Raw genomic sequence first — 20,455 nt, 5'->3', positions numbered from 1 at the left:
TGACCTCATCATTGAGCAGTTAGACAGAAAACTTTAGAAGCTAATAACTATTGGAAGGATTAAGATTTTTTTATAGAAGTAATTTACAAATCTGTTTAACTTTCCGGAGCCAGTTGATATATAAAAAAAAGTTTTGGCCTGGAATACCCCTTTAAACTTGGATGATGTCAATCTTTGTAATGAAATTTACAAGTGTGATATTATGTTAAAGAAGCGTGAAATTGTATCTGTGTTCAATACCAGGCACAGCTTTTAGGAAGAAATATATAGATTTTTCCCCAACTTTTAATACGTGTCTGCTTTTTCTACTTTTTAGGTTTGGACACAAGTTGATTGTGTCAGATCTCTACAGATTAACAGACACTGTTACCATTCGTGACCAGGGAAATGGTAGATTGGTGTGTCTTTTGCCAAGCTTTCAGGCAAGACAAAGTCCACTAGGGTCTTCACAGTCACATGATGGTTCCTCAGCAACCTGTAGTCCTGTGGTATTTGAAGAGCTGGAATATCATGATCCTGTCTGCATACAGCACTGCACCAATAAGAAACTCTGGTATGAAGCAGGGGCTATTGACCTTCATAACAACGGTTGCTTTTATTATGAAATAACATTTTTATATTTTAATGTTATAGTTTGTAAGGTTGAAAAAATGTCCCTCAAGTTTAACCTTAACTGTGTTATTCAAGAGGAAGCCCCCCATGATGCTAATGGTAATTGCAATTTCTTGATCGCTTCACTTGGGGGACACAGGAACCATGGGTATATGCTGCTTGCCACTAGGAGGCTGACATTGGGCAATAAACAAAAGGAAGTCTGCTCCTCCTGGCAGGATATACCCGCCCCTTGACTCTGGGCTAATCAGTTTTAGCTTAGTGTCAGTAGGAGGCAGACACAGGTCTGGAGCTCTCTTTTCCCCCCTAGTTTCTGTCTAGTTAGTTTTTCTCTCCTTTGTTATTTTCTCTAGGTTGGGGTGACAGGAGCATGGCGCTGCCTAATTCCCCCCGTGTACGCGCTAGGGGTGTATAGAGTATAGGCTTGCTTAGAGTTTTTCCGCTCCCCAGCATCCGGAACATGGTCCTTCCCCCAAACGGTTCCCTCTGTCTCTTCTGTGAGGTATGCGCTGCCTTTTTATTTCTGTAATATGGGTGGGTTTGGGGGGGGGGTCTCTTTCTGAGCAGACTCTCCTCTCTGCACTGTTCCCTGTGCTGTGGCTGCTCTGCTTAACAGCAGCCCCTTTCCCAAAGTGGCCAACGCAGCTACGACCCGGTCTCCGTTGCAACATTCCTGACGTCTGTTGCACGGCAGTGCTGTTTTCAGCGCAGGGGTCCGCGGCTGGCTTCAGCTGATGGTGCCGGCGGTCTCCTATCTGCACTCGTGGCCGGCATCTCTATTCTGTGGCAGCAGTGGTAGCTCGCCCCTCCTGGAAAGCGCGCTCATGGCTGGCAACTCTTATAGTATTCCGGAAGGGGCCTCGGGTGGCTTTATAAATTTTAAAAATGACCAGCAAAGCAGTCCAATGTCTTAGCCAGTCAAAAGGCTGAGTATGTGATGTAAATTTGGTTGAATAATTGATTAGTGCCTACTGGACCATAAAACCTATATTTAATACTGATGATGCAGCACACAATATAAAAACAATATGAAAAACTAAGAAAAGTGGGATAGATAATAAAATTGCTTCCGCAGGGCTCTTGCGGTGATCACAAAATAGGCATATATTAAAACTGCTTTTCACACACTTAAAGCGTACTCGTCAGATGCAACAAAAAACATATATTTTTTAAAATATATCACTCAGTACCTAATCCTGACCGTGTACATCTAATTTGTCTAGCACCTTTTATTTTTTATTACACTTTTAATTTAGCTCACTAGTCTGAATTCCTCTCAAAGGGAGGGGGTGTGGCCTCACTGTGCAGGTCTCCGCCCCCTCCCTCAATATGCTGTCTGCTCACATCTCCCCTAGCATTAGCACAACTACAACTCCCAGCTTGTCCTCACTGACAGTACAGGGACACAAGCTGACAGTGGGAGGATGTTTCCTCCAGCTGTGAGCCCCTGCGCTCACAGCTGTCAATCAAGGAAGTATGTCCATGACATAGGTGATAATGCATGGACACAGCAGGACTAGTATGTGTCCAAGGAGGCAGAGGGGGGGGGGGGGGGCAGTTGTTTGACTGGCTTTTTCAGTATGAATTACTGAACATTTTTTAATTAAAGCAATTGCAAAACCTATTGGTTTTGTATCCTTTACAACATATCAAAAGTTTTTGTATCTGACTGCCCATTTAATATATAGATTTGGCACAATATAGCTTATAAGTTCATGCCACCTATAAAATGGAATATGATGCTTGCATTCATGAATGGTTCACAACGGATATGAAATCAAATAGCAACACTAGATTCCACCTATAGAGAATGCATTCAACCTTTAAAAATGTCCCAATTTTGTCCTGCATCAGGACTTGTTAATCTATAGGACCAACAAAGTTCCAGGTCAATCACCACTATAAGAGCTTCAAATGTTGATACCGGTACTTTGTGGGCCGACCTGCGGGAGAGATAAATGTTCCTGGCACTGCGTGGCACCCACTGTTCCACATTGTCCTGTTCAGCTCCTGTCTGTAGCTTCCTGCTCTTGCTCCAGCCAGCGGCGGTCTGATGGTGTTTGGGACGTGCGCTCCCTGGAGCAATTATAAACTCTTATTATTGCAGGTAAGAAGCGTATAGAGTCCTGGTAAGCAAGGGTGGATGGCAAATATTCCCCTCTTGCCTGTTTTTTTTCATGTCAAATAGTCCTTCACAGGTGTAAACAGCCTCAATGCCACACTTCACCAAGACGTTCACAAAACATTCTGTGATTGTGGGATAAGCCTAGATAGCCGCTTTCTCTCAGAAATGGTCACCAAACGCGTTTTGTGGTGTCATGGGGTGTATCCAAACCCCTTCAGTGGTGTGTGACAACCGCGGTGTCCCAATCAGCTGAGAGGATGCGAGGACGGTCCCTATCTTTCTCTCTGCACCTGATTGTCGCTCTATTGCTCCATCCCTGAAATCCAGGCTGGAGCAGCAGAGTGCTGATAGCACTGATCAATGCTATGGCATAGCATTCAACAGTGTATGCAATCAGAAGATTGCATGTTATAGTCCCCTATGGGGGCTATAAATATGTTTATATGCGTTCCCTTTTTTTATGAACACATTTGGTATCGCCGCGCTATGTCCAAACTATAGAAATGTTAGTTAAACTGCACGGTCAATGGCATAAGTGTAAAAAAAATAATTCCAAAGTCCAAAATTGCGTCATTTTTGGTCACTTTGTATACCCTAAAAAATGTACTGTATAAAAAAAGATCAAAAAGTCCCATGAAAACAAAAATGGTATTGATAAAAATTTCAGATCACGGTGCAAAAAAATGAGCCCTCTTATAGCCCATATGCAGAAAAATAGTTTTTTAAATGTAAAAATTTTCGTGCAAAATGATATAATTTAACAGTTGTAAAACAAAATCCAGCAGATATAAATTGGGTATCATTTTAATCTTTTGGACCTACAGACTAAAAATAAGGTGTAATTTTTACCGAAAAGTGCAATGCGTAGAAACTGAAGCCCCCCAAAGTTACAAAATGTAGTTTTTTTTTTTTTTTCTACTTTGCCTGACTATTTTTTCGCCATTTTTTATTTATTTTTTTTGTAAAATGACTGATGTCTTTACAAAGTAAAATTGGTAGTGCATAAAACAAGCCCTCATATGGGTCTGTAAGTAGAAAACTGAATGAGTTATGATTTTTTAAAATGTGAGTAGCAGAAAACCAAAGTCCAAAAACAGAAAACCCTGAGTCCTTAGGGGGTTAATTCAGCCATGACCTTATATACGGGTGACCAAATTTGGACCTACTTCTTATGTGGTTTATGTTCCTGTTATGAGCCTCTCTTGATACATCCCATGACTTAGCTTTGGCAGCACCTGCCTGACGCTGGTATTTTGTTTTTTATTAATTATAATTATTTATAAAAAAAAATTTCCAGCTTAAGTGCATAAACTTCTATTTATCCACATTAAATTTCATTTGCCATGTCTGTGTCCATCCTCCAGCTTCCACCAATTGCTCTGTAATACTGTTAATTAGCGCCAGTTTATTGCCAGCATGTTGACAAGTATTCATAGTGCATTACTCTTTTGTAATGTACTGTTTAGTCCGAAGTTTTATAATATATACATTTTTAACTGCTTTTATGGTTAAAGTTGACAGCTATTCCGCCTGCAACGAGTTATGTGTAAAACCTAAGAGTGAATTACGACATTTGGTAGAATGCTAGAAAATGTTGGAGTCTGTAAAACATCATACAGGCACATATGCATAGCAAAGTGATGAAAGCAAAAGAAAGAAGTGATCACGTTTCTGGCTGATCATGACTAAGAGCTAACCGCCAGAAACAGGTCTATCTCTTTTTTTTCTTTTTTCACTTTGTCTTTTTCGTGTGCACCGGTTTTTATTCTAAGTGTTTTTAATTCTCTATTTATTTAGACTCTGGAGTCTTGCTCACGGTAGACAGATGAGCTGATTACCTCTCTGCATTTATGTCTAGCATAAGAAGAAGAAAAATCCAGCTGTGGTCTGAAGCAAACTAGTGTCCTTTTTATTTCCATGCTTTGCATAAAAACAGCAAGACATACGCTCAGACTGCGCTTATCCCAACATGTTGTTTTTAGTGTATAGCAAAGTTCTTAGTTATGACTTAGAGTTTTGCTATATGTTGGAAACTCGTTGGGAAGAGTGCTGGGGCAAGTTTTAGTTACACTTGGTACAATGTCCTTGTTTCACAGATGTCTGTCTCCCTTTTGGCAATCTATCTTGCCTGCTGTTCTAAAAATGCTCCTAAATATTGCAAAGTTATTCCTGGTAATTTTTAACATGTCCTATGTGCATTTTACTGTAATGTTTGTTTTGTTCCTTAACCTCTTCAGTACTAGGATGTATATTTACATCTCATGTTCTTAACACACCAGGACATTTATGTCCTAAACATGAAACAAGCACGAGGTTCTTGTTACTATCGGCCAAGTAGATCGCCAATAATACTATCAGCCAAGTAGATCGCCAATAATACTAATCAGTGCTATGCCCTATGCATAGCACTGAACAGTATTAGAAATCTAATGATGGCTTTAAATAGTCCCCTATGGGGACATAGAAGGTGTAAAATAAATGTTAAAGGTGAAAAAGCCTCCTCATATGTCATATGGAGTAGGGGAAAAATTTTTATGAAAATGCAAAAATAAAATTTGCTGTGTCCTTAGAGTACTCAACCCTCTGCAATCTGAAACGTATCCCCTATCCTTAGGATGGGGGATAAGTTTTTATATCCCGGTGTACTCCCTTAAGGGATGAAGTAAAATGACGTTATTTGGTTTGGTCTAGTATTTTACATGTGCTAGGGTAAAAGAGTCCATGTATTTATTGGTCTCTGTTCTATTTCAGCAGGCATGATTTTGATCCAGATACTTACATAATCCCATATGTCATCCAGTCTTTGAAAATCTTTGCCCCTCAAGTTCATAGCCTCCTGCAGTCTCATGAAGGCACAGTTTCCCTATTAAGGTAAATACACAGGTGTTTTTCACCCAAAATTTGAGAAAACAAGATTAGACCTGTTTCTAAATCTGAATTCAGATTTTGCTTTTCTAAACTACTGCAAGTAATTTGGCTGAAGTCTGTTAGCATAGCACTGTCTGACCTGCACTTCACTTGTAATTGATTATTGCAGCTATAGAGACATGGCGACTTCTGGTTTTGTAGAGAGATCCTGAAAGCAAGTGATCAATTTTTTGGCAACATACAGTGTTCTGACTTCATGGAAAATTGCATGTGGTTTTGAGCAGCAAACACTGGTGCAAAGGCTGCAATGTGTACCTGTATCCTAAAAGCAATAGTTGTGTTGCCCGCACTTAAATACTTTAATTTATTTCCTTCCCCACAGCTTCCTTGACTGCTATGCTGCAGAGTTCAATGCCATGCATATAGTGGAGGAAGGACAAGGAGGAGTGCCACTGGAGCATCTGATCACTTGTGTGCCAGGTGTTAATATTGCCACTGCACAAAATGGCGTTAAGGTTGTAAAGTGGATACACAACAAACCTCCACCTCCAAATACTGGTTAGTGTTACATTGTCTTCCCTTTTCACTGTGGCTTATACACAAATTTCTTAAAAGAAAATGGACTCCTTGCCCAAAGTACCAATTAAAAGCTACGTGTTGATACTAGTGGTCATGCTAGTAATGTACCAATGGCAGTATACACTAGTGACAGACACTGAACTGAATGCTGGATTACTTGCGTCTTTTTGTGCAGCCAGTCTCTTGATATGCATAAATAGAAATTTTTATAGAGTGCACAGTGCAAATTAAGGCCAGCACCACAATGCTGAGTCAGAATACAGCTATATAGGGCTAGGTTCACACTACGGAATCTCTGGAGATTCCAGGTTTGGCCAGCGGTACTCATATTGTTCAGTGCAGCTGTTCTGATATTCTCATAAGTTCCTGTGTTATACTGCTATCACATGAGAAGCATAAACTTACTGACATTCTGTTTAAACCGTCCCAACCATGATGCCACTGTGTGATCTGGCCTTAGCGTTATGGATATTAGTAGGCCAGAAGGAAAAAGGGGAAACACAAATGAAAAATTTACCTGGTCCTGAAGGGTTTAAATGCATTGTTTCTATAAACACACAGATCAGTCTTCATCAATAATTTTTTTAATGTAAGATGCTTGAGCATTTAGAGTATTTTTATAATTCGATCTCTGTAATTTTATTTAGATCCCTGGATGTTGAGGTCCAAAAGTCCTGTTGGCAATCCTCAGCTGATACAATTCAGCCGAGAGGTCATTGATCTGCTAAAAAATCAACCATATTGCATAATGCCAGTCTCTAAATTTATCCCAACATATCATCATCATTTTGCTAAGCAGTGCAGAGTGTCTGATTATGGCTACTCCAAACTGATGGAACTTTTAGAGGCTGTGCCACATGTTCTACAGGTATGTGACTGTAGTCTGTTAGTAATCTACATGTTAACTTATTTGGGCACCATATTACAGAAATGGGCTGATTCTTTTTGCCCAAATGACACTGTACGAACTTCAATGACTGCATGGTTTGTTCTCACTATTGTCTGTAGTGGGCATTTTTATGATTTACTTTAAATCTAGTCTTCAGAAAGGGGTTAGAATAAGGTTAAGATGCATGTTTAACCAAACACCATTTTTGGACTGCTAGGCTGATGATTTAACAGGACAGCTCGTTTCTGGCTGCATATATCCACCACTTTAAAGGGGTACTACTGTGCTGGCAACTTATCCCCTATCTAAAGGATAGGGGATAAGTTGCCTGATCGCAATCTCGCACGCAGCACCCTGCTCTCAACAGGCCCCGGAGCGAACATCCGCTCCGGGTCTGATGACTGGCCCGGTGATCACGATGTCACAGCTCTGCTCCCGTGTGACGTCACGCTCCGCCCCCTCAATGCAAGTCTATGGCAGGGGTGAGACAGCTGTCTTGCTCCCTGCCATAGACTTACATTGAGGGGGTGGAGCGTGACGTCACATGGGGGAGGAGCCGTGATGTTAGCTCCGGGGCCTGATGAGAGCGGGGTGCTGCGTGTGAGATCGCGGGGGTCCCCAGCGGCGGGACCCCGCGCGATCAGGCAATTTATCCCCTATCCTTTAGATGGGGATAAGTTGTCAGCACGGTAGTACCCCTTTAAGTTTAGTAGTCCATGTCTTATTTAGGTTTGCTGTATGGTAAGATGTTCAGCCTGCTATGAAGGTGTATGTACGCTGTGTAGTTTATGGGTTTTACTGTTATTTGATGTAGTTTCTTGGCATGCACAGGAGAAGCTAAATAAAACCACAGCAATTAGCAGTAAAACTGCATGTATTTTGCCACACAGTGAGAACCACTTTAACATTACATGGTGTGAATATGCCTTGATCATTTCCAGCACTTGTCTAAGGTGCACCTATTTGTCAGTTATTTATAGTAAATGAAGAATTTTCTTCTGAAAAAGTGAGTAGCTTTATTTTTTTTAATATATAGTTTACTTTTGGTGAACGCACACCCAATTTTATCAATCGATCTAAAACAACTCTTCTGACTTGCCCACAGCAGCCATTCATAGTTCAGCTTTCATTTGCCTCATTAAGATAGGACTGCTGATTGCTATGAGCAAATCACTGCAGAACTCAGCTTTCATATCTTAAAGGGGTTGTGCAGCGTAATATAACTTATCCCCTACCCACAGGATAAGGAATAAGTGTCTGATTGTGGGGGGATCCCAGTGATCTCCTGGAGGAGCCCTAACTCTGAGAGGAGCGCAGGCTTGAGACAGCACGCGCTACATTAATTCTCAGTCGAAGAGACCAGAGTGCTGTACTTCGGCATCTCTGGTGCTCTTACAAATGAGTGAATCGCGTGCTATTCTGTGGCTTCTATAGACAAATCACTGCAGAGCTTAATCAGTTTGAGAAATCTGGGCCATTATGGATGTGTAGTATGTGTTTTGCCTAATTTGTATTTCAAATTTTTAGATCCTTGGTATGGGCTCAAAACGCTTCTTGACCCTTACTCACAGAGCACAGGTGAAGCGGTTTACACAAGATCTTTTAAAGCTCCTGAAGTCCCAGGCCAGTAAACAGGTCATTGTAAGAGAGTTCTTACAAGCTTATCATTGGTAAGTTAGACTGAATATAGAGCTTCATGCTGTGTATTGACATAGGCTTTCAATTGATGTCACCAAGACTGGCACATATGTAGATTAAAACCACAACTGTCCTTCCACTTTTAGTTTCGTCCCCTTAGGCTATGTTCACTTGGCCGTTCTCTCCCGTACCGATATTCTCCCGTTATTGCTGCTAAACAGACCATACTAACAAACGGATGCAAACTGATGCAACAGGATGGCATTTGTCTGTTATTTTAAGGGTGTGTTCACACCAAATTTTTGCAATACAGTTCCTGTACACATTTTTAAATTTGAAAACTGTACGGAACCTTATTGAAAACTGTAGACATTGACTCTCCATTGAAAACTGTATGCCAAACGGATGCGTCTGTTTTGCGTCTTGTACACTTATGTCTTTTTTTAATATTTATTCTTTTTTATTTATTTTTTTCGCGTACCCAAAACCATAGTCCAATACGGTTTTTCACCTATACCAAAAACCGTGGTAAAGCAGTATTCAGTTTTATTTTTTTTTATTATTTTAACATGGGAGTCAATGGGAACCGTAGAGAACCGTATGTGCGTATGGTTCCATCCGGTTTGCACAATACGGATTTTGACTTTGCACAGTTTTTTTTTTCTTGGAATTTGAAACAAGTAACTTCATTCATAATGGTGTGAGAAGTTAAAAACTTATACTTTTTTTAAAATTAAAAAACTTATGCAATGCATCTTTTTTCAAAACGTATACGGTTTTTAACTGTATACGGGTTAAAATTTGTACACGTTTTGATACAGTTTAGTATGGTTTTGAGGAATCTGTTTTTCATCAAAAACCTGATACGGGAACTGTATTGCAAAAATGTGGTGTGAATGCACCCTAACAGACTATTATAAAATAAATAAAAAAAAATAAAAAAATGTGGCATCCTTTTGCACCAGTTTTTTTTTTATCCTTTGTCAGTTTGTCGTTTTTTTTTCCCCCCCTTACATCTCTTCTGAGCATGCTCAGAAGGAATTACTGATCCAAAAACGGATTGGAAAAAACTGATTCAAACGGATGACATTAAAGGCTTATCCATTTTCCATAGACTTCAATGTTAAATTTATTGTATCTGTTTTTGTTCAGTTTCTTTTGATGGAGAAGAAAAAAACTGCATGCGTTGTCTTTTCTCCGGCAAAAAATAAATTAAAGATGGAAAGCAAACGGGTGAAAAAGGACTGTAAAAAAAAAATAATAATCGAAAAATTTGACTTCAATGGGATCCTTTTTTACAGCAGTTTGCAAAAGTATCAAACGGATTGCCGAACAGGCATGAATTAACAGGGATAGATGGCTGTGTGAACTAGCCCTTACCTACTGTATCCTCCCTTTTTTTTTTTTTTTTTTTTTTCCCCCTTCTTCTGTTTACTTCCTTATTCTGCTTTAACAGGTGCTTTTCAAGAGACTGGGAGGTGACAGAATATGGAGTGTGCGAGTTGGTTGACATAGTATCAGAGATACCTGATACCACAATATGCGTTTCTCAGCAAGAAAATGAGATTGTGATCTCAATTCCCAAACGAGGTATGATAAACCATTGATCATGGTGTGTTATAAACTGATCCATTCAACTCCCGACAACCTTGAAACCCCCCAGTCTTGGTATCGAATACCAATTATGATGCTATGTATACATGTATGACATATTGAAGTTAATGGGAACTAAAATCAGCTGCAGAAAAAAATACAGCAAAATACAGGCGTGTAATCGTCCCCTCTGTATATTCACATGCAGATTTATTTCCGAAGTCTCTACATTGGTACTTTTCATGTGAATGAAAACTGAAGAAATCCACGCAGTTAACTCTAAAACAACTAGTCAGATGCTTTTTCAGTTGCAGAAAAGTCTGCAACGATTCTTCCTTTACCCGTTAAGGTCACAGCTCATTTGGGCCTTTTCCGGTTGGAAAACTATTTTTCTCTATCGGCCCCATTGGGGGACACAGACCATGGGTGTATGCTGCTATCTCTAGGAGGCATGACACTATGGCAACAAAAAAGTCGGCTCCTCCCATCAGGATATACCTGCCTCCAAGCCCTGAGCTAATCAGTTTTAGCTTAGTGTCTGAAGGAGGTGGACATGGTCTGGAATTCTCCAGACCAGGTCTTCTGTTTTGTTTTCCTAGTTAGGGATTGTGTTCGTTTTTTCTTTTTTTTTTCTTTCATGTTTTCAGGTGGGGACTCTGCGGCTCACGGTTTCCCCATTGCGATTGAGGGGGCACAGACATTGCGTAAATGCGCTGTTCACCCCCTCTACAACGGTCAGCGCCTGGGGTTGTACCTCATGGGTCCGGGTCCCCCTATTCCCTGCTCGCCTCGCTCGCACATGGTAGCTCGGCGTGATACAGGTGACCGAAAGCTGACTGAAGACCTCACGGAAGACTCCATTAGGTAAGTTCTTCTGACTGAGGTGAGTATATATTTTCTCCCTTAGGTGCTGACTTGCAACCTCTGGAGACCCTCAGTTTTTGGCCCACCTTTCAGGGTCTAAGGGTCTGGCCTGTGCTAGGGGCTTTATCTTTTATTCTGGGGCGAGCAGTGGCATATCTGGAATGAATGGATCACTTTATTATTATGCACCTGTGTGTGTGTGTGTGTTTTTACTATGCGGCTGACAGCCGCGGCGCTTACTATGCGGCGGACAGCCGCGGCGCTTATACTGTTCAGGCGCATGAAGCGCCGACTTGCTTTTGGCAGCAGACTGCTGCTGGCGAATGTCTCGCCCGCTCACTTCCCCACGGGCGCATATGCGGCTGACATGTGCGCTCGGGGCAAGAATTATTATTGTTCTTCTTCGGCATTTTGGCGGCCGGGGTGCTATAGCTCCGCCCACAGGACCGCCGGAGCTTACTGGAGGTGCAAATCATCCTCCAATCAGCGCCGTGCGCACTATTTTCGGTGGCAGGGGCCAATCAGACAGTGCCCCTGCTCCAGGCACGCCCCTCTCTGGCTATTGGCTGGCCTGTTTCTCCCTCTCTATCTACACAGAGCAGAGTTCTCCTCACAGCAGCTGCCACAGGGGACACAGTCTCGGGTGAGAGTTCTTTTTTCGTTATGTCCGTACCCAGAACTGTTCCTCCCTCTAAACAGACAACTGGAGTGTTAGTTTCCTATTTTGTCTGTAAGAGCTGTAATTCCAAAATGGTTGGTTCTGCTGAACCCACTTGCTCTGCCTGCTCCTCTGCTGCCCCAGACCCCCTGGTACCCCTGGATGCTCTTTCAGTTCCGGTGGATTTGGCTGCCCCTCCAGCCTGGGTTTCTTCCCTATCCCAGTATATGGCTGACTAGGGGTGCATCCTCTGACTCTTCCATTGTGACCGTGTCATCTGGTCACAAACGTCGCTCCTCCAGAGGACATTCTCTAAGTCGCCGCTCTGCCTCGCCAGAGCAGTGTACCCGGTCAGGGTCGCCCCCCCCCCCCCCCCCTCCAGGGCTGCCTCCACTCGTTCACATTCTCCTGGTGAACTGGCGGATGAGGCTTCCGAATCAGCATCTTACTCAGAGGACCGCTCAGATACAGTTGAAACGGTGAACTCATTGGTTGCGGCCATAAGAGACACCTTTCACTTAGAGGACCCAGGATCTTTGGACGGGACTCCTGAAGTATCCTTTCATCTTGCTAAACCAGGATCTCAAAGGTTCAGCTCTCATGCTGAATTTGACACCCTTCTGGAATCTGCATGGAAACATCTGGACAAGAGGTTCCCGGGAATGAAGAAGGTTCAGGTGCGTTACCCATTCGACAAGGACCTTGTCTCTAAGGTGGTTTCCCCTCCCTCGGTGGATCCACCAATTTCTCGCCTCTCTAAGGCTCTACACTGCCGCTAGCAGATGCGGCTGCTTTCAAGGATTCGACGGACAAGAAGGTGGAGTCCTTAGCGAAGTTTGCCTCTGAAGCAGCAGGCTTTTCTCTGCTTCCCACCTTCACCTCGGCATGGGTGTTCAAGGCCCTATCAGTGTGGTGCTCTAAACTCAGTCAGGGTATCCAGGCGGGATCCCCACCAGAGGATCTGTCTGCTTTGGTTCTCCAATGCTCTAAAGCTGGGGACTTTCTGTGCACAGCTTCCATGCAGTCAGCCCGTTGTGCTCTCTTTGCTGTGGGTCACCTAGCGGCCCTCCGTCGTTCCATGTGGCTTAAGGCTTGGGATGCGGATGCCGCCTCCAAAAGGTCTCTCACCGAGCTTCCTTTTACTGGTGGCCGTCGTCTTGGCAAGTGCCTTGAAGAGATTATCTCTGAGGCGACGGGAGGTACGAGGTGTTGCCTCAAAATAAGGCTTGCTCTACTTCCCAGAGGGAAATCCTCTTCCTTTCGGACTTTTGACCCCAATAAGGGGTCTGGGCAGGCGCCTTCGCGGGACAAGAAGGCTCCCTCGTTTCGGGCGCGCCTGTCTTGGAAGTCGGACACCAACTATTCCGGATGTTTTGCGGCCAAATCGGGCAACCACAAACCCACTTCCGCATGAAGTGATGCCCCCACCCGCAGATTTTTCTTTTTCGAGACATCTGGACCACACACATTCAGGACTCTTGGGTCAGGGACGTGGTGTCCAACGGATACCGAATCAAATATGCCTCCCTCCCGAGGGATCGTTTTTTTTCAGTCCCAGGCCCCCCGGTCACCTCCTCTGGCGAAGCAGTTTCGGGAGGCTCTGCAGTCCCTGCTTCTCCAGGGAGTTATTGTCCTCGTTCCTCCAGGAGAACGTTTTCGGGGTTTCTATTCCAATCTTTTTGTGGTCCCCAAGAAGGGCGGTTCTGTGCGGCCAATCCTGGACCTCAAGCGTCTCAACCGTCATCTTCTCATCCGCCACTTCCGAATGGAATCTCTCCGTTCGGTAGTGGCATCCATGGAACAAGGGGAGTTTTTCTTCGATGGACATCAAAAATGCCTACCTCCATGTTCCAATATTTCCCGGCAATCAACGGTACCTCCGCTTTGGGGTTCCGGAGGGGCATTTTCAATTTGTAGCCCTCCCCTTTGGTCTGGCCACTGCTCCTCAGGTCTTTACCAAGACCCTTGTGCCAGTGATAGCCCTGTTGAGGTCGAGAGGAGTCTCAGTGATCCCTTACCTGGACGACCTTCTCATCAAGGCTCCCACCAGAGTCCAGACCCTGGAGAATGTGGATCTCACTCTCCAGACCCTGGATCGCTTCGGGTGGATGGTCAACCGGGACAAGTCTGTCCTCTCTCCCACCCAGTCTCTGATCTTCTTGGGACTTCAATTCAACACTGCCTCTGCCCGGGTTTTCCTTCTGCCAGACAAACGTCTGACTCTCCTGTCAGGAGTCCGCTCCCTTCGGGCTCAGGTCCCAGTTTCCATCCGTATTTGCATGGAAGTCTTGGGTCAGATGGTAGCGGCCATGGAGGCCGTACCCTTTGCCCAGTTTCATTACCGCCCCCTTTAACTGGCGATTCTCTCTTGATGGGACAGATCTCCTCTGTCTCTCGATCGCAAGATTGCTCTCCCTCGTGTGATCACTCAGTCTCTTCTCTGGTGGCTCCGCTCCCCCCTTCTTCTTCAGGGGCGATCATTTCTTCCCCTCCACTGGCAGGTAGTTACAACAGATGCCAGTCTGTCGGGCTGGGGCGGTGTGTTCAGGGACTGGACGGTTCAAGTCTTCTGGTCTCAAACGGGAAGCCCTTCTTACAATAAACATCTTGGAACTGAGGGCGATTCTTCTTTGTCTTCTTCATTGGTAGTCCCTGCTTTAGTCCCGCCCTGTCCGCGTCCAGTCGGACAATCCCACGGCCGTAACATACATAAATCGGCAAGGTGGCACTCGCAGCTCGGCAGCCATGGCCGAGGTGACAAAGATTCTCATCTGGGCGGAAAACAAGGTTCCGGCCATTTCGTCGATTCACATTCCGGGTGTGTTCAACTGGGAAGCGGACGTCCTCAGCCGACCCCGGCGAGTGGTCCCTACATCCAGAGGTCTTCGCGCAGATCTGCGACCTCTGGGGCATTCCAGACGTGGACCTCTTCGCGTCTCGGCACAATCGGAAGATCCTTCCATTTGTGTCAAAGTCCCGGGACTTGCAGCTCGGCAGCCATGGCTCTAGCCGTGGATGCCCTAGTGATTCCTTGGGCGGGGTTTGCCCTACCCTATCTGTTCCCTCCCCTTCCGCTCCTTCCCAGGGTTCTGAGGAAGCTCAAAGCGGAGGACGTTCCCGCCATACTGGTAGCTCCAGATTGGCCCCGAAGGTCGTGGTACGCCGACGTGTTCAGGCTCCTGGACGACACTCCACTGCGCCTTCCACTTCGTTAGGACCTGCTGTCTCAGGGTCCTCTTTGTCACCCCAATTTACAGTCGCCGCATTTGACGGCGTGGCGGTTGAGACCGAGGTTTTGAGAGCCTGCGGTTTCTCTTCCCAAGTCATTAGCACCATGCTCGGGGCTCGTAAGCCCTCCTCAGCAAAAATTTACCACTGTACCTAGCGGTTCTATTTTCGTTGGTGTGAAGCTCAGGTCTTGTCTCCTGTTACTTTTTCCATCCCCTGTCTTCTCTCCTTCTTGCAGTCGGGATTTTGTTGCATCAGTTCCCTTAAGGGTCAGGTTTCGGCCCTTTCTATTCTTTTCCAGCATCCTCTGGCTTCTAATTCTCATGTCTGGACCTTCCTTCAAGGAGTAGCGCATGCTGCCCCTCCTTATGGGTCTCCTTCTCCCCCTTGGACTTGAATCTGGTTCTGGGTGTCCAAGGTGAACCTTTTGAACCCATAAGGGAGGTGTACCTGCACCACCTTTCTTTTAAAGTGGCATTTCTTGTTGCTATCCCCTCCATTCGGAGAGTGTCTGAATTGGCAGCTCTCTCCTGCCGTTCTCAGTTTCTGGTGATTAACCAGGACAAGGTTGTCTTCCGGCCAGATCCTTCCTTTTTGCCTAAGGTTGTATCGGCCTTTCATCTCAATGAGGACATTGTCCTTCCGTCCATTTGTCCCGCTCCTTTTCATCCTAAGGAGCGTTTACTCCACAAACTGGATGTGGTTCGGGCTGTTAGGTCTTACCTCTCTATCACTTCTTCGTTTCGTCAGTGTGATTCCTTTTTCGTCCTTGTGGAAGGTCGTCGTAAGGGACAACCTGCTTCCAAGGCCACCACTTCTCTGTGGATCCGGTCTGCCATTTCGGAAGCCTATCGCTGTAGGGAGAAGATTCCTCCCTTCAGGGTTGTGGCTCATTCTACCCGTTCTGTTGGGGCATCCTGGGCTCTCCAGAACAAAGCCTCGGCCTTGCAGATTTGCAAGGCGGCTACCTGGTCGTCTTTGCACACTTTCTCGAGGTTCTACCGGGTTCATACCTTTGCATCGGCTGATGCTAGTCTGGGCCGTAAAGTGCTGCAGGCTGCAGTGGATCGGCCGTCTGCCTGACTATCTGCCCACCCAAGGGATGGCTTTGGTACGTCCCATGGTCTGTGTCCCCCAATGGAGCCAATAGAGAAAAGGAGATTTAACACTTACCGTAAAATCTCTTTCTCAAAGGATCCATTGGGGGGACACAGCTCCCGCCCTTTTGGGTTTCTCTTTAGTTCTCTGTCTGAGGGTGTGTAAGTTAAATTTTTTTCTTCTGGTTCTCGGACAATTCGCATCTCCTTTCCTTGACCTGTCGGTCCTCTCCTATTGCTCTGGTACTAAAACTGATTAGCTCAGGGCCTGGAGGTGGGTATATCCTGCTGGGAGGAGCCGACTTTTTTGTTGCCATAGTGTCATACCTCCTAGAGACAGCAGCATACACCCATGGTCTGTGTCCCCCAATGGATCCTTCGAGAGAGATTTTACGGTAAGTATTAAATCTCCTTTTTTCAAATCAACTGGTTAAACAGATTTATAAATTGCTTCTATAAAAAAAAAAAAAAACTTACTCCTTCCAGTATTTATCAGCTGCTTTATACTACAGAGAAAGTTCTTTAATTTAGAATTTCCTTTCAGTCTGACCACAGTGCTCTCTGCTGAGACCTCTGTCCATGTCAGGAACTGTCCAAAGTAGAAACAAATCCCCATAGCATATGGAGCATACCGCAGCTAACTTTCTGGAACCAGTAGATTTGAAATTTTTCCCTGGAGAACCCCTTTTAACCATTTAAAGGGGTTCTCCAGTGGAAAAAATAATTATTATTTTTTTTCTTTTTTTTTTTAATCAACTGGTGCCAGAAAGTTAAACAGATTTGTAAATTACTTCTATAAAAAAATAAAAAATAAAAAAAAATCTTAATCCTTCCAGTACTTATTAGCTGCTGAATACAACAGAGGATATTCTTTTCTTTTTGGAACACAGAGCTCTCTGCTGACACCTCTGTCCATTTTAGGAACTGTCCAGAGCAGAATGTTTGCTATGAGGATTTTCTCCTACTCTAGACAGTTCCTAAAATGGACAGAGATGTCAGCAGAGAGAACTATGCTCGTGATATCAGCAGAGAGCTCTGCTTTACAAAAAAGAATTTCCTCTGTAGTATTCAGCAGCTAATAAGTACTGGAAGGATTAAGATTTTTTTAATAGAAGTAATTTACAAATCTGTTTAACTTTCTGGCACCAGTTGATTTAAAACATATTTTTTTTTTTTTACTGGAGTACCCCTTTTAAGGACTTATGGGTACACCCTTGCGTCCTGGTACTTAAGGATGCAGGGCGTATTTGTCCTATTACCAGGGTTTGAAGTGCACTCACAAGCTGAGCACGCTTCATACCCCGTGGGTCTTGGTTGCTATCAGCAGGCAGGACCCAGGGTTAATGCCGGACATCGCCAGTCAGGCTGATGACAGACATTAACCCTTTAGATACCACGGTTAAGTTGATCGGCATCTGAAGTGTAAAGAAAACAATCCCGGCAGCTCAATATCCGTATCACAGATTAATAAAATATAACTTTTATTCCATGCCCATAAAAAAGGGGGTACCAAAACCAAAATAAACACTCACAAAAACTGTGTGGATGAGCCCTTCAGTGGCTCCTGTGATACATCTGATAAAGCACATAACACAGTCCGTATCCATCCACACTAATCAACATATAGATGATGCCACAAGGTACAACATATTATCAGATATTAAGGTATAATATAAAATACACTATGTATCTTAGTCCCTAGCCCCAGATGGCTCAGGAAAGGATAAAGATGGGACAACTGGTGGGCCTTGCAGTCTGTCTCTCCCTATAGCTAATGCTACCCTAAGCCTAGGCGGAATTTTCATTCTAAAAAGGACGGTCCCGCTCTGGAACTTGGCTGTCTCTCACTATGCTCACCCTATCTTATACTAGCTTCCTTACTAAGGTGTATATACTATCTCACTAGACTGGCGAATCCCTACGGTTAGGTGTTCATACCCTGCGAAGCAGTCTCAATCCAATATACCAGGGGTCCACATCAGCTGAGATGACGATAGAAGTGCTTCCTCGCTGTCCAATTGGTGATCTGATGCAACCAGTCAGCCTTGACAGGCCAGAGCAACAGAGCACTGATAAATGCTGAGCTTTGGCTCCATATTGATCAGTGTTAACAGTGCATGCAATCGAAAGATAGCATCGTATAGCCCTCTATGGGGACGAAAAAAAGTAAATTGTGTAAGTGATACAAAAAGTTTATAAATGTGAAAAAGATCCTCCCCTAATAAGTTACTCCCCACTTTCATAAAAATACTGTAATCAAAAATTGCTGCATGCATAAATGTACGAAGTATTAAAAGAAATCTGTTACCAGTGTCCCCTTCACTAAACTGTCGGTACTGACAGGTAGTGCGGGTGACACTGATAACACGAGTACTTACCTTGTCCTGTTCTGTGCAGGGGATCTCCGGTAATCTCCTGTGTTCCCTTCAGCTCCGTCCTGGCTTGGGGCACGGGTGGAGCTTAGTGACTTCACTGCTGCTGTTCTCTAGCAGTGGGGCCCAGCAGAGAGCAGCAGCGGCTTTGGGCATGGGCGGAGCTTAGTGACTTCACCTCTGCTTGGTCCCGCTGCTAGAGAACAGCAGCGAGGACGTCGCTAAGCTCCGCTCGTGCCCATAGCCGGGCCAGAGCTGAAGATTACCGGAGATCCCCTGCACAGAGCGGGACAAGGTAAGTACCGTTAGGTTAGTGCAGATGACACTGGTGACAGATTTTCTCTTAAAATATAAGGTTAGTTAAAATGCATGGATGATGGCGTACACTAGGGATCGACCGATTATCGGTTTGGCCGATATTATCGGGCGATAATCACGATTTTGGGCATTATTGGTATCGGCAATTATTGGTAACGGGGGGCGGGGCCCGCTTTAAATCGATGATCTGCAGCAGGGGGATAAATGGCGGATAACTCATACCGTTATAAGTTATCGGCCCTAACCTCCACCGATTATCAATATCGGATCTAAAAAAAAAAGATATCGGTCGATCCCTAGCGTACACGTAAAAAAAGTTCAAAATTGTGCATTTTTTGTCACTTCATATACTATAAAACCATTTAAAAAAATTTTAAAAAGCAAAAGTCCCATCAAAACAAAAATACCAATAAAAACTGCAAATCACAGCACAAAAAATGAGCACTCGTATGGGGAAAAATAAAGTTATAGGGGTCTGAAGATTACAATTTTAAACAAACATACCTATTTTGGTACATGTAGTTATAATTTTTTTTAAAGTTGTAAATAAAACCTACATAAATTGGGTATTCTTGTAACCATATGGACCCACATAAAGAGAAGGGGTAATTTTTACCAAAAATTGCACAGTTCTAAAATAACAGTGATTGTTATAATATGTGATGTCATTACAAATTATGATTGACGCCGATCTGAAAAAATTGGCTGGGTCCTTAACCCATTAAGGACTTAGCCCTTTTTGGCCTTTAATGGGCACTGTCAGATACAAAAACTATTGCAATGTTGTAAAGCATGCAAAACAATCGGTTTTGCAATTGCTTTCATTAGAAAAAAAATCAGTATTTCAAACTGAAAAAGCCAGTCAAACAATATCCCCCCTGCCTGCTTGGACACATACTAGTTCTGCTGTGTCCATGCATCATCACCTACGTCACGGACACACTTCCTTGATTGACAGCTGTGAGCGCAGGAAAAATCCTCCCACTGTCAGCTTGTGTCCCGCTACTGTCAGTGAGGACAAGCTGGGAGTTGCAGTTTTGCTAATGCTAGGGGAGATGTAAGCAGACAGCATACTGAGGGAGGGAGCGAAAACCTGTACAATGAGGCCACGCCCCCTCCCTTTGAGAGGAATTCAGACTAGTGAGCTAAATTAAAAGTGTAATAAAAAATAAAGGCGCTAGACACATAAAAATTAGATGTACATGGTCAGGATTAGGTACTGAGTGATATATAAAAAAAATGTTGTTTGGATCTGACTGGTACGATTTAAAGAGTAGCTATCACTAAACTAAATTCCCCTATTCCCCCTCCCCTTCTGTCCCTGACACGAACTACATCTTTCTCTGTCTTTATTTCTGCCCAAATCCCCATAAAATGACCTTATCTAGAACGGCTGGAGGAGCTCAGAGTTGAGCTATCTAGCGAGGACAGAAAGTGAGCGGTCCTGGCAGGCACAAAGTCATCTGAAGCCTGGCCGGGGATCGCTTCCGTCCGTCTTTTCTCTCTTTCCTGCACCTCGCGCGCTGCAGTGAATGGGGATATTTAAATTTTGCGTGCTGTGCGCGAACGAGCACTGTACTCACTCTCTGCCTGTATAGGAAACAGACAGAGCAC

At 44.2% G+C, this 20,455-nt stretch overlaps 1 protein-coding gene across 6 annotated transcripts in view; it reads left to right on the top strand.

Annotated features, from left to right (window-relative positions):
- The window catches only part of MARF1 (meiosis regulator and mRNA stability factor 1), a 96,423-nt gene that overhangs the window by 61,567 nt on the left and 14,401 nt on the right, over positions 1–20,455 (top strand). For 5 of the 6 annotated variants that reach the window (XM_056536867.1, XM_056536866.1, XM_056536868.1 and 2 more), the window contains exons 14-19: positions 317–553; positions 5,489–5,608; positions 5,988–6,163; positions 6,832–7,052; positions 8,601–8,743; positions 10,168–10,301. In XM_056536867.1, coding sequence (XP_056392842.1) covers positions 317–553; positions 5,489–5,608; positions 5,988–6,163; positions 6,832–7,052; positions 8,601–8,743; positions 10,168–10,301 — 1,031 coding nt within the window. The remainder of the gene's footprint in view (positions 1–316; positions 554–5,488; positions 5,609–5,987; positions 6,164–6,831; positions 7,053–8,600; positions 8,744–10,167; positions 10,302–20,455) is intronic. The other variant, XM_056536870.1, reaches the window with a different exon arrangement.

The sequence above is a fragment of the Hyla sarda genome, chromosome 8 (genome assembly GCF_029499605.1).
Source record: "Hyla sarda isolate aHylSar1 chromosome 8, aHylSar1.hap1, whole genome shotgun sequence".
Lineage (NCBI taxonomy): Eukaryota > Metazoa > Chordata > Amphibia > Anura > Hylidae > Hyla > Hyla sarda.
The sequence above is the reverse complement of the archived record's forward strand: the minus strand, read 5'-3'. Positions and strand labels throughout refer to the sequence as shown.